The sequence below is a fragment of the Anolis sagrei genome, chromosome 6, assembly GCF_037176765.1.
Source record: "Anolis sagrei isolate rAnoSag1 chromosome 6, rAnoSag1.mat, whole genome shotgun sequence".
NCBI lineage: Eukaryota > Metazoa > Chordata > Lepidosauria > Squamata > Dactyloidae > Anolis > Anolis sagrei.
This window is the reverse complement of record NC_090026.1, coordinates 51,060,717-51,072,998: the sequence shown is the minus strand read 5'-3', so window position 1 is coordinate 51,072,998 and position 12,282 is coordinate 51,060,717. Positions and strand designations below refer to the sequence as shown.

At 39.6% G+C, this 12,282-nt stretch overlaps 1 protein-coding gene across 2 annotated transcripts in view; it reads right to left on the bottom strand.

Annotated features, from left to right (window-relative positions):
- Window positions 1-634: 634 nt before the first annotated feature.
- The window catches only part of PSMC3IP (PSMC3 interacting protein), a 13,455-nt gene continuing 1,807 nt past the window's right edge, over window positions 635-12,282 (bottom strand). Inside the window, exons 2-8 of one of the 2 annotated variants that reach the window (XM_060781300.2) lie at window positions 9,522-9,637; window positions 8,912-9,001; window positions 6,933-7,044; window positions 4,432-4,577; window positions 3,761-3,814; window positions 1,150-1,209; window positions 635-977 (exon numbers count right to left, since the gene is read on the bottom strand). In XM_060781300.2, coding sequence (XP_060637283.1) covers window positions 921-977; window positions 1,150-1,209; window positions 3,761-3,814; window positions 4,432-4,577; window positions 6,933-7,044; window positions 8,912-9,001; window positions 9,522-9,637 — 635 coding nt within the window. In that variant the 3' untranslated portion in view covers window positions 635-920. The remainder of the gene's footprint in view (window positions 978-1,149; window positions 1,210-3,760; window positions 3,815-4,431; window positions 4,578-6,932; window positions 7,045-8,911; window positions 9,002-9,521; window positions 9,638-12,282) is intronic. The other variant, XM_060781301.2, reaches the window with a different exon arrangement.

Below are 12,282 nucleotides of genomic sequence, written 5' to 3'. Positions count from 1 at the left end.
ATATATTGTATTATTATTACTAGTATTATATTGTATTACATTATAATATTATATGTATATACAATATACTATATTATATTATTAGTAAAGACAAGATGGAACTGTCTTCTGCTCTCCTCTGTCTTCACTCTAGCCAGAGTAGCAGTTGGTGCCGGGGAGGAGGGGTACCCCAACTGATGATATACGCAGAAGACAAGATGGAAATGTCTTCTGCTCCCCTGTCTTCACTCTGGCCAGAGTAGCAGTTGGTGCAAGGGGGGAGGGGCCTCCCAACGGATGATGTAGGCAGAAGACAAGATGGAAATGTCTTCTGCTCCCCTTTCTTTCCTCCTTCCATTACATATGTGGGTTTTTGGGGGGGGGCAATCAAAGGGGCAAATGAATCCAAATAGCAGAGGAACTGCTTGCATTACACTTTCCCAATATTGGGTAGAATCTGTCAGCCATCTTTATTTGATCTGTCCTTGCTATCTTTTCATCCAGATTCTAGTCCCAAAACCACTGTTGTACCTTGTGTACCCCTGGTCTGGATATCCAGAAAAGGCAATTAAATCAAGACTCAGAATCAGCATTAATATAATGGGCACAATATATTCCATACATTATAAGAAGAAGAAACGATAACGTCATCAGATTATTTCAAGTATTTATTTATTGTTTTTCCTCTGTGAACAATTTTCTCAAGCGCTTCTTGGTAACCCTGTGTAATGAAGCTACAAGCTTTCCAAACAAAACAGTAATCAGCCTAACAGGCCTGAGGAAAGATGTTGGAAGAGAGAAATAATAGTGCAGTAGGCAGGTTCTGCTGATTTTCACTGAATGCAATATTCTTTCAAAAATATACAGCAATGTAGAATATGGAGGACTGAAACTGGAGTGCTATGTAGACAATAATCTCATAAAACAGTTGAGCTCCTGGTTCAGATTGTAGGTAAAGTGACATTGAAATCCTCGTCTGTCTCAATGCCAACCTCCTCCTGCATAAAAGACAAAAGATGCCACTTATTAGGAAAGATGGGACAATCGGAACATCCTATACCTGATATCTCTGCAGCAGATGAGCTGTTGAACTGCAGCAAAATAACTTGTTCAACTACCCAATGTAGTTATGTCATCCAACACCAAATAGAGTGTGTTTATAATACTCACAAAGAACTGTTTCTTGCTTTTAGGATAGCCTTCAAGGATTGCATCAAGTAGTTCTGTTGCCTATTTAAAGAATAAATAGTAACACAGAATACAATGATAAATACAACAGGTTTGGCTCTACTTTGGCTTCAGTCTAACGCCAAGTGGCATAAATCTATTTATAAAAATGCTCTGTGCATAATGAGTACCTTAAAAACAAACCTTAAAAATGCTGTTCATAATGAGTACCTTAAAAACCAATGAACGAAATCACACCAAATTTGGCAACAAAACGTCTCACAACACAAGGAGTGACCATCACTCAAAAAATTATGATTTTGTCATTTGGGAGTTACTGGGATTTATAGTTCACCTACAATCAAAGAGCATTCTGAACTCCATCAAGGATGAAATTGAACCAAACTTGGCACACAGAACTCCCATGACCAACAGAAAATACTGGAAGGGTTTGGTGGGCATTGACCTTGAGTTTGGGAGTTGTAGTTCACCTACATCCAGAGAGCACTGTGGACTCAAACAATGATGGATCTGGACCAAACTTCGCACGAGCACTCGATATGCTCAAATATGAACACAGATGGAGTTTGGGGGGAAATAGACCTTGACATTTGGGAGTTGTAGTCACTGGAATTCATAGTTCACCTACAATCAAAGAGCATTCTGAACCCCACAAATGACAGAATCGGGACGAACTGAGAATACTACCTCTTTTGATAAGAACAAATATCTTGCTCTGTGCAGCAGAAGTATAGCCAACACTTAAGTTACATCTAAGAGAAAAGGGATGAGCTACACCTGTACCAAGCACCATGTTTGTAGTTGGACACACCAATAAGGCATGCAAGACTTGTTAAATAACTATTTTCATGTATAAACACCGAAGTATATGATGGTGAGGAAAAATCTTACAGACCACAGCCAAGTTTAATTCATAATACAAGTAGGAGTGTTTGATAGAAGATACAGTGCCATATATAACACTGTGTAACACGATTTTTGTTCCTGGGTTATAAATGTAATTTCCTAATTGGGTCTATAATAAAAACATGGAAAAAGTTTATTAAACTACAAAAACTTTGTTTTTGAGGGACATCCTGCAGCATATTATGTTATAGTTTTTCAAGGTGTATCTTATTGTGTCTCAATGAATTCAACAAAGTTTGTGATAGCCACAAAAATAAAGTTTTGGGAGTGTAACCACTTTCAAAGTAAGTACTGAACAGACAGGAAATAACACTTTCAAACAGGGCAGATTTTTTTTTTCAAATTTTGTTACATAGTGTATTTGATCAGCTAGACCAGTGGTTCTCAACCTGTGGGTCCCCAGATGTTTTGGCCTACAACTCCCAGAAATCCCAGCCAGTTTACCAGCTGTTACGCTTTCTGGGAGTTGAAAACCAAAACATCTGGGGACCCACAGATTGAGAACCACTGAGCTAGACCAAATGTATACTGAATTCAAACACCTAAAAGGGTAATGAAGAAAACAGAAAGATACGTCATTACTTCTGGCAAGTGCAAATAAGAAATGGCTCTTGCTTCAGAGAGCATTTGACAGCTTGAAATATGAGTTTTGCTTCAATGCCACTGTAACCATGCAAAACCAGTGAGCTGGTGAATAATATTTTCACTTCTAGATCTGTCCTGGGGGCAGTACTTTTTATCTTGCTTACACATGCAAATGGAGTGAGTAGTGGGGCAGTCACATATGCTGAAGAGACAACATTATTTAAGTTAATGATTAAAGCAGTGGTTCTCAACCTGTGGGTCCACAGATGTTTTGGCCTTCAGCTCCCAGAAATCCTAACAGCTGGTAAACTGGCTGGGATTTCTGGGACTTGTAGGCCAAAACACCTGGGGACCCACAGGTTGAGAACCACTGGATTGAAGGATGGGATTGTAAAGTATTAAAATAGTAGTTTCATACTGGGGCAAAAAGAAATCCTAGTGTCATGTTTTCATTAATGGTTTCATCATTTCTTGCTGATTAAGACGGACAAAAATAGGACTTTAGGGACTATGACAAACTTTTTGGAGAGATGGAAAGACACACTCCTAAAAATAATATAGAGTATTTGCACCCCAATCAAATATTTCAGTTCAAATAATGAGAGACTGTTGAGACAGTAACAAACTTCAGTGGTAAAAATAAACCAAACACCATGCAAAAGCAGACCATACTCTAGGTCAGGGGTCCTGAAATTAAGGCCCGGGGGCCGGATACGGCCCTCTCTCACGGTCAACCTAAGTCCGAAATGACTTGAAAGCACTCAACAATCCTATCTCATCAGCCAAAAGCAGACCCACACTTCCCACTGAAATACTAATGTTTTTGTTTGTTAAAACTGTTCTTCATTTTAATTATTGGATTGTTTTAAATGTTGTTTAGCATTACAAATAAGGTATGGGCAGTGTGCATAGGAACTCATTTGTGGTTTTTTTTTTTTCCAAATTATAATCCGGCCTTCCAACAGTTTGAGGGACTATGACCTGGCCCTCTGTTTAAAAAGTCTGAGGACCCCTGCTCTAGGTTATTGGGATTTTTTCCAATTCAAAAATTTAACCATTAGCGTTATTCTTTCCTGTATATCCAGTTCAGAAGTTGTCTTACCATTCTCTTCCGGCGACGCCATTCTTTGCAATACAGTTTCTTCTCATTGTACACCTGTAAACAGTACAAACAAACAATTGATACACTCTCAAATGCTACCAAAATGGCTTGTCATTCAGTTAGATTATGGTGTAAATGGACTTTGTGTTCACAAGTTGTCATCAAGGGCCTTAGAATTGGAAAACTACCATGCTCCTATACAAAAGGCTGTTCATTATGTGAATAATAGTTCTTCCATCAACCCCAGAACACATTTATCCCCAAGGCTGATAAAACGAACTCATGTCAGAGTAATAATGGCTTTGAATATTTCTGGTACAGGCAGGCTATAGGACTGTTTAGATCTCACAAAATGTTTTTTAAATGAGTGTACTTTTTGGGAAATCTGAAGTCGGCCCCTCTGATGTTTGAGGTTACATATGGCACAGTCAAACTGTTGAGGACTCAAGTTTGCAGAAAAGTACAGGGCAACAACAGAAAAGAAACTTTCCCATCGTGGTCAACTGTGAATCGCACATATGGTAGTTTCTGCGCCTGAGAAACTACCATATGTGCGAATTCACAGGTGACCACTCGGGAAACTATGGTTACAGTTAAGCAACCTATATTTCTATAGCTATCTGGACCATGCCAGTTTTTGTCACAGGACCTTCCTTTGGCAGTTCTGTTACCTTTTCTTTCTCTTCAGGGGTCACATGATTTGCAGCCGATTTTATTCGTTCCAGCTTCTCTGTGTAATTCGCACAATCTTTTTTTAAGTCTTCAATCTCTTTAACCATCTCTGGGGTTGTCATAGAGCCCTTCAGTTCTTTCAGTTCTGGAATGGAATTGCTAGTTACAACAGCTGCTGGTCAGTGGGGAAGACTGCAGGCGTTCAGCACACTCAGCGATGTGAAGGCCCAGGGGAGAAAATGAAAAAAAAATTGAAAAAGAATCCAGTTCAAAATATTTGGGGGAAATAACAGGAAAATTGGAAAAAGGAAGGAAGAATGAAAAAAATGGAAATTTTAGGATGATTAATGAAAAAAATTAAGATAAAAGTGACAAAATATTTACTTCCCTGAAATTATTGCTAACAACTATGGAAAAGGAAGGTGTTTTTGAAGGATAATGTACAATAGCTGATCATTGCAATTTCTGATTTTGGTTTATTTCTTTCCATTGATGGAAATGAAGGTTTTACATCTGCTGACACTGTTGATAGTTTTCAACAAACTATAGGGGAACAAGTATTTTTCTGGTTTACAAATGGTTTCTGTTCTTTTATTGTTTTTTGCCTGCTCCTAATAAACTAGCAAAACCAAAGAAACTGGTTACAGTTCGGGGCCTTGCAGTTACATTAATTAAATTTTTTAAAAGAAATTAAATTTGTAGTTATAATACAAATAATAAGGTGTACTTTTCATTTATAAACCATGATACATTTATACCAAACAAGCCAGTATAATTGTATTACATTATGTTTTTAAAATATCAAAGTGACTTTCAGTATGCAAAGGATGCCAATACCATAACTGATGAACCAACTTGGACACAGCATATTATTTGAGAACACAGAAATGCTGGACCACTCTAACAACTACCATGTCAGATGACACAGAGAAGCCACTGAAATAATAATAATAATAATAATAATAATAATAATAATAATAATAATCTTTATTTATACCCCACCACTATCTCTCCAAAGGGGACTCGGGGCGGCTAACATGAGGTCAAGCCCAAAATTTACAGTTACAGCAACATAAAATACAAGAAGCAAAAATACTATCAAAATAAATACATGAAATAACAAAATAAAATAAACAGTTTCAAAATAATATGATAGAGAAATAGAACACAATGGGTGGGACAAATGTACTAGGAGTAAAATTGATAAAAACCCTGGGTGAGATATGTAGAATGTGTTTCTGAGGGAGAATGGGTTTCTGAGGGAGGAACACACAAAGACTGGAACAATGGAGTTAGGCCTTCATTAAGGGCTGGGGAGGGTAGTGCCCCATGGGGACAGAGCAGTAGTTGGAAAGCCAAAAGCATGTGTATAATTTCAACAGAAAGGAGCAAACCATGAAAATGAAAAAATCTGGCTACCAGTATTTAAAAACATCAAAAATAAGGACAGTAAATAAAGAACACCACTCAGAAAACTGGGGAATTCCAGACAAGAAACAATCAGGGCCAGCTAACACCTCCCAACAAACGATTCCCCCAGGCAGGAAGCATCCAGGCTTTGAAGTTGTAAAGCTATTCAATGCTAATCAAGGTGGCCAATTGCAACATTCACATCTACCTTAAACAGACAGGAGTTTTTATCACACAGATATATAAACCTAATTTGCCTAGTTTCCAACGACCTCACAACCTCTGAGGATGCCTGCCATAGATGTGGGTGAAACGTCAGGAGAGAATGCTTCTGGAACATGGCCATACAGCCCAGAAGACTTATAGCAACCCAATACCATAATTGTTTTCTTTTCTTTTTTTTTTCTTTGGAAAAAGTCAATTTCCCTTTGATATGAGATAAAATGTTTATGAGATAAGAGTTGGCCACCCTCATTCAGAGGTTTCTCTTTCTCTAGATTTGATTATTTGCGAGTTTTGTAGCAGCTGCTTAATGAATGGGACCTCTTCACGCATTCCTTCTGGTGCTCCTCTGCCTCTGTTGCTGTCTTGCCAACAGCATCAGCACTTTCTCTCCTCCTTTCTTTTACAAAGACTCTTTTTTCTCTCTCTCTCCAACTTCCCACCACAATGTGCCTCATCCAAATTTTAAACTCCTTCCTTTGTTTCTTCCATCCAATCATGGAGCCTCATCCAGACTTTATTGCACTTTCAGTTACTTTGTACTTGAAAGGTGAGGAAGGGAATGTGGGCTTGGCACTGTGGACTGAAACAGGAGACAGAGGGACAACAGATGGAGTTGAAGCAAGGAGGTGAATTAAATGGGGAATTAGTGTTAAATGAGGATCTTCGTGGTGCATATTGCCGCTGTGTGGGGTGGGGTAGGGAGGGGAGGAGGCTTGCAATATTTATTATTTTTCTATTTTTGTGGGGGTCCTACATCCCTAACCCTGATGAAGGTCTTGACAATCCACAATACTGTACAATCTTGCACGGACTGGACTTCATTCCACTAGCTTGAGAGATTTACTTTTTTTCTGCCTGAACCTACCTGACTCCATGTGACGGCAGTTCTGTTGGAGAGTCTGCACTTTGCAGGACAGTTCTGAAATTTCATTGTCCAAGCCTTTGAGTTCTGAATCACTCACATTACCAAACCGATCCTGGATGACCAAAGACATGAGGGACAGTCATTCATTTAAAAGACCAACAGTGAAATTAAATATGTCACTGATACCATTTCACAAACTATGCTTCTGACTAGCAACTGGTTTTCTATTGGCACTCCCTTTTGGATGGCTTGGATACCAGCTCAGTACCCATTTAACTGGGCCAGAGTGAAGAGAGAGGGGGCCAGGAGGACAGTTCCATCTTGTCTCCTGTGCTATGCTAATAATATAATATAATATAATATAATATAATATAATTATTATTGATTGATTGATTGATTATTTATCTACTTACCTCTCCGAACGCATCTCCTCCTATGAACCAACTAGGACATTAAGATCATCTGGGAAGGCCCTGCTCTCAGTCCTGCCTGTCTCACAGGCGTGCCTGGCGGGGATGAGAGACAGGGCCTTCTCAGTGGTGGCCCCTCGGCTGTGGAACACCTTTCCTACAGATATCAGAGCGGCCCCCTCCCTGTTGCCGTTTCGGAGAGATTGGAGACAAATTTTTGGGAGATGGGAGACAAAAGATCTCCTTCCCCAACCCTATTGAAAATGGAGGAGACAGACAAGGATTTGGACTTCCAAGATCCTTGGCTGGCTATTCACCTGTGTCAATAAGGGGACATCAGGAAGCTTCAAATGGTCCAGCTCGGAAGCTTCAAATGGTCCAGCGTGTGGCAGCCAGGTTACTAACGGGAGCTGCGCTCAGGGAGCATACAACTTTGCTGCTGAGCCAGCTCCACTGGCTGCCAGTTTGCTACCAGGCACAATTCAAAGCGCTGGCTTTAGCCTATAAAGCCCTAAACGGTTCTGGCCCAGCTTACCTGACCGAACGTATCTCTCCTTACAAACCATCCAGGAATTTAAGATCATCTGTGGAGGCCCTGCTCTCAATCCTGCCTTCCTTGCAGGCGCACGTGGCAGGGATGAGACAGGGCCTTCTCAGTGGTGGCCCCTCAACTGCAGAACTCCCTGCCTAGGGTTATTAGATCGGCCCTCTCCCTCCTGACCTTTCAAAAAAGAGTGAAAACCTGGCTCGAGCAAGCGTTTGGAACTTCAGCATGACCAGAAAAACTCAAATTGGAATATGAACTAGGAATGGCTAAGACGATGGAACGGTTGAGGAATTGAACAAGAAATAGTTTTTATAATTTTTATGGTTTTTATGGTTTTTAACTGTATTGTGATGTGACTTTTTGCTTTTAACCGATGTATTTTTATATATGGCATCTAATTGTTGCCGATTTGTACGCTGCCCTGAGTCGCCTTCAGGCTGATATGGGCGGGACAGAAGCGACGTAAATAAATAAATAAATAAATAAATAAATAAAGGCAACCAAAGATCTGGAGGCAGGAGATATTCCCTCCTGTCCACTTGCCACATACAACCTGAAGGGAAGTCTGTCTGAGGATTTGGGGGAGAAACCAAGAAAGAACTTGAGATGGAGTCTCTACATTGGAATTTTCTCAGTTGTTTTTCTTCAAGCATTAAAATACTTTCCTTTCCTAATCCTCAGTTTCAAATTCTCAGTATTACATGCAACCCTCCCAAAGTAAGAGATGTATGCTTACAGAGAAATACAACTTTAATAGAAATCAATTTGCTCACTTATGAAAGTGCTGCAAAAACATATTTCAAGACTGTTTTTGGTGTTTTAAACAAGATGAAAGTGGAACACACAAAAAGAATTTGTATTTATAACAGGAAGAAGTACCAGATTATGGTACACAACTTTAGATATGTGGCAGCACATTTTAATCTACAACTTCAATACAAGAAATTAGGTTTGCTATATGTTGTGCTAAAATATTTAATGAATAGCTGAATTGAACAAAAATTGAAAGATATCTCTCTCACCTGATCTGGAAAATAGATTTTTTGCTTTCCATATACCTTCTCTTTGATCTTCCCTTGCTGAGCCAACTGTTCTAGTGCTTTCACTACAGCCTTCAAAAGAAAAAAAAATGTTGGAACAAATTAATAGACATCTGTGAAATGAAGAAAATACACCCATCATTCTTACATACATCTAAATATATTAACAAGAATAGAAAACTTTGGGAACTGCAAGCTGCTTATGCATTAAAAGACGCATACTAATGTGAACTCTAAAATCTGTCACACTATAGCCCTTGACAATGCACCTTGATTTTCTAGTATTAACCAAGAGAAGCAGCCAGTTGTGATGATAGGAAGAGCTGTTTAGTTCTCAACCAAGCAGTAGCTTTAGGGATGGCTCATACCACTAAGCACCCACCATTGTGAAGATCACACAGGCATTTTCAGGGTTGTGTCATACTGAGAACATTTACATTCTAAGTAATCTGAAATGCCTGGTGTGCAGAATATACAAAATGATTGGAATGTGGAATGTAAAATCATTTTGACCCTTCAGTAACTACTCTGTCCTTCACTAATGTGGGGAATGATGCACCCTCACTCCTTCACCTCTAAGCTCTTCTCTCACCGTCTTGCCCAGACCATGTTCTCGCTGTAAGTTGCCAAAGGCATCCTGTGCACTGTGAGGCCGGTTTTGCTCCTGAAGATATCGCAACAGGATGGCAGCTGCACCTTCACCAGCTCCTCGAAAAGAGAAAACACAGCATCTATCATAAAGATGACAAATGGCATATAAGACTATCACGTAAAGACAAAGCAGACAAAGTGTGCCCTACTAACGTTCTTGGATTGCACTTTCCATCAGATCTAGCTAGCACTCCCAACAGTTAGGAAAGCTGTGAGTAATAATGCAATCATACCTGGAGAGTCACAAGTAGTGTATTTATGCCATAAAGGAAAAAAAATAGGGCAAATATGAAATATGAAAAAGACTGTACGTGGGAAGAATAAGAGGACCACCACAGACAAAAATAATAATATAAGGTGGGGGAAATTGTTTAGAGGGTGAGTCAAAAATTATCCACACTCTGGTTATATTAAAACGGGTCCATAAACGTTTTACACAGAGGGCCAGGTCATAGTCCCTCAAACTGTTAGAGGGCCGGATTATAATTTGAAAAAAAATTATATGAATGAATTCCTATGAACAGTGAATGTATCTTATTTGTAGTGCAAAAACACTTTAGAACAATACAATAATTAAAATGAAAAACAATTTTAACAAATATAAACTTATTAGTATTCCATTGGGAAGTGTGGGCCTGCTTTTGGCTGATGAGATAGGATTGTTGTCGTCGTCGTCGTCGTCGTTGTGTGCTTTCAAGTTGTTTCAGACTTAGGTTGACCCTGAGCGAGGGCCGGGTAAATGACCTTGGAGGGCCGCATTCGGCCCCTGGGCCGTAGTTTGAGGACCCCTGTATTAAAACTTCTGTTGGCTGTATTGTCTTAGCAACGCTTCCTATATGAGGTTACTGCTGTGCAGTTTTGAAATGTTTTGTCAATTTATTTGTAACTGAAAAAAATGGCTGTCCTTCTTGTGAAGGGCAATATTAGAACAACATCAGGGAAAAGATTCAACAATCGACAGTGTTCATTATAGTGAGATGTTTACGCAAGCGCTGGAGCCTAAAATTCCAACAAAATGCAGAGGACTGCTATCCCATGCTGTTGTGTTGTTGCATGACAATGCATATCTGCACACTGCTACCTATACTGTCGACACTCAAAAATATTGTTTTGACATGTTCAAACATCCTTCCTATAGTCCTGATCTCATCCCATGGGACTTTCACCTGTTTGGACTCCTGAATAAAAAGCCTTATGAAGACAAAGATCCATGTCTGATGATGAGGTGAAGACAGCAGAGCATTCACGGCTAGCAACATATTATTTTAATAAGGGAATATGAGCACTTGTTGATGGATGGATTCACCTTTTCTGAAAACAGATTAAAAAAATTCTACAACCAAAACGTGGATCAGTGTTGATGCCCTTGTATTTAATTATTTTTGCCTCACTTTTTATCCCTCAGAATCAAGACCCCAAGTGGCTTACACTTTAAAAACACAACTACAAGATTGGGGTCACTTTTACACTGCCATATAATCCAAATTATCAAAGCAAACAATCCACATTATCTGCTTTGAATTGAATTACATGAGGTTCTTCTGCACTGCCATATAAAATCCAGATTGTCTGATTTGAACTGGATTACATGGCAGTGTGGACTCATTATAATTATTAACTTTATACCCCAACTTTCACCCCATGGGGACTCAAGGCGGCTAACAATCCTCAGGTCATTCAGTTCAAGGCCAATAATGTGGATTATCTACTTTGATAATCTGGATTATATGGCAGTGTAGAAGAGGCCTACCACTACACTCTCATATAATCCAGTTCAAAGCAGAGCACCTGGATTTTATATGGCAATGTAGATGGGGCCTTAGGTTTGCTCAATCATTCGTGAACTTGATGGCAAAAGTGGGATTCAGGTCATCCTCCTGATATCTGACCACAGTCGCCAGCATTCCTCATTATTGATTATGGTCACATCTCACCTGCAATATAATCTATTTTTTGAATCCAGATTCTCTGCTTTGAACTGGATTATATGGCAGGGTAGACTCAGGGTCGTTCCACACACCCAGAATATTAAGGCAGATAATCCACACTATCTGCTTTGAACTGGGTTATCTGAGGGCCCTTCAACAGCCATATAACCCAGAATATCAAGGCAGAAAATCCACAATATCTGCATTGAACTGGGTGATCTGAGGGCCCTTCTACACAATCATATATCCTAGAATATCAAGGCAGAAAATCCACAATATCAGCTCTGAAGTGGGTTGTCTGAGGGCCCTTCCAGACAGCCCTATATCCCAGAATATCAAGGCAGAAAATCCCACAAGATCTGCTTTTAACTGAATGATCTGAGGCCCCTTCCACACAATCATATAACCTAGAATATCAAGGCAGAAAATCCACAATATCTGCTCTGAAGTGGGTTGTCTGAGGGCCCTTCCACATAGCCCTATATCCCAAAACATCAAGGCAGAAAATCCCATAATATCTGCTTTGAACTGGGTTATCTGAGTCCATACTCTGATAATGTGAGATTTTCTGCCTTGATATCCTGGGATATAGGGTTGTGAGGAAGGGCCTTGAGTCCACACTGATATATATTCTAACTTAAAGCAGAAAATGTGGGATTTTATTCAACAGTGTGGAAAGGGCCACATATTATTCAGTTCAAAGTAGAGGCTGCGTGTTGTGCATGTTGAACTTCTTCCATTAAAAAGGAAGGCCTGGAGGGCCTGCCATTATTG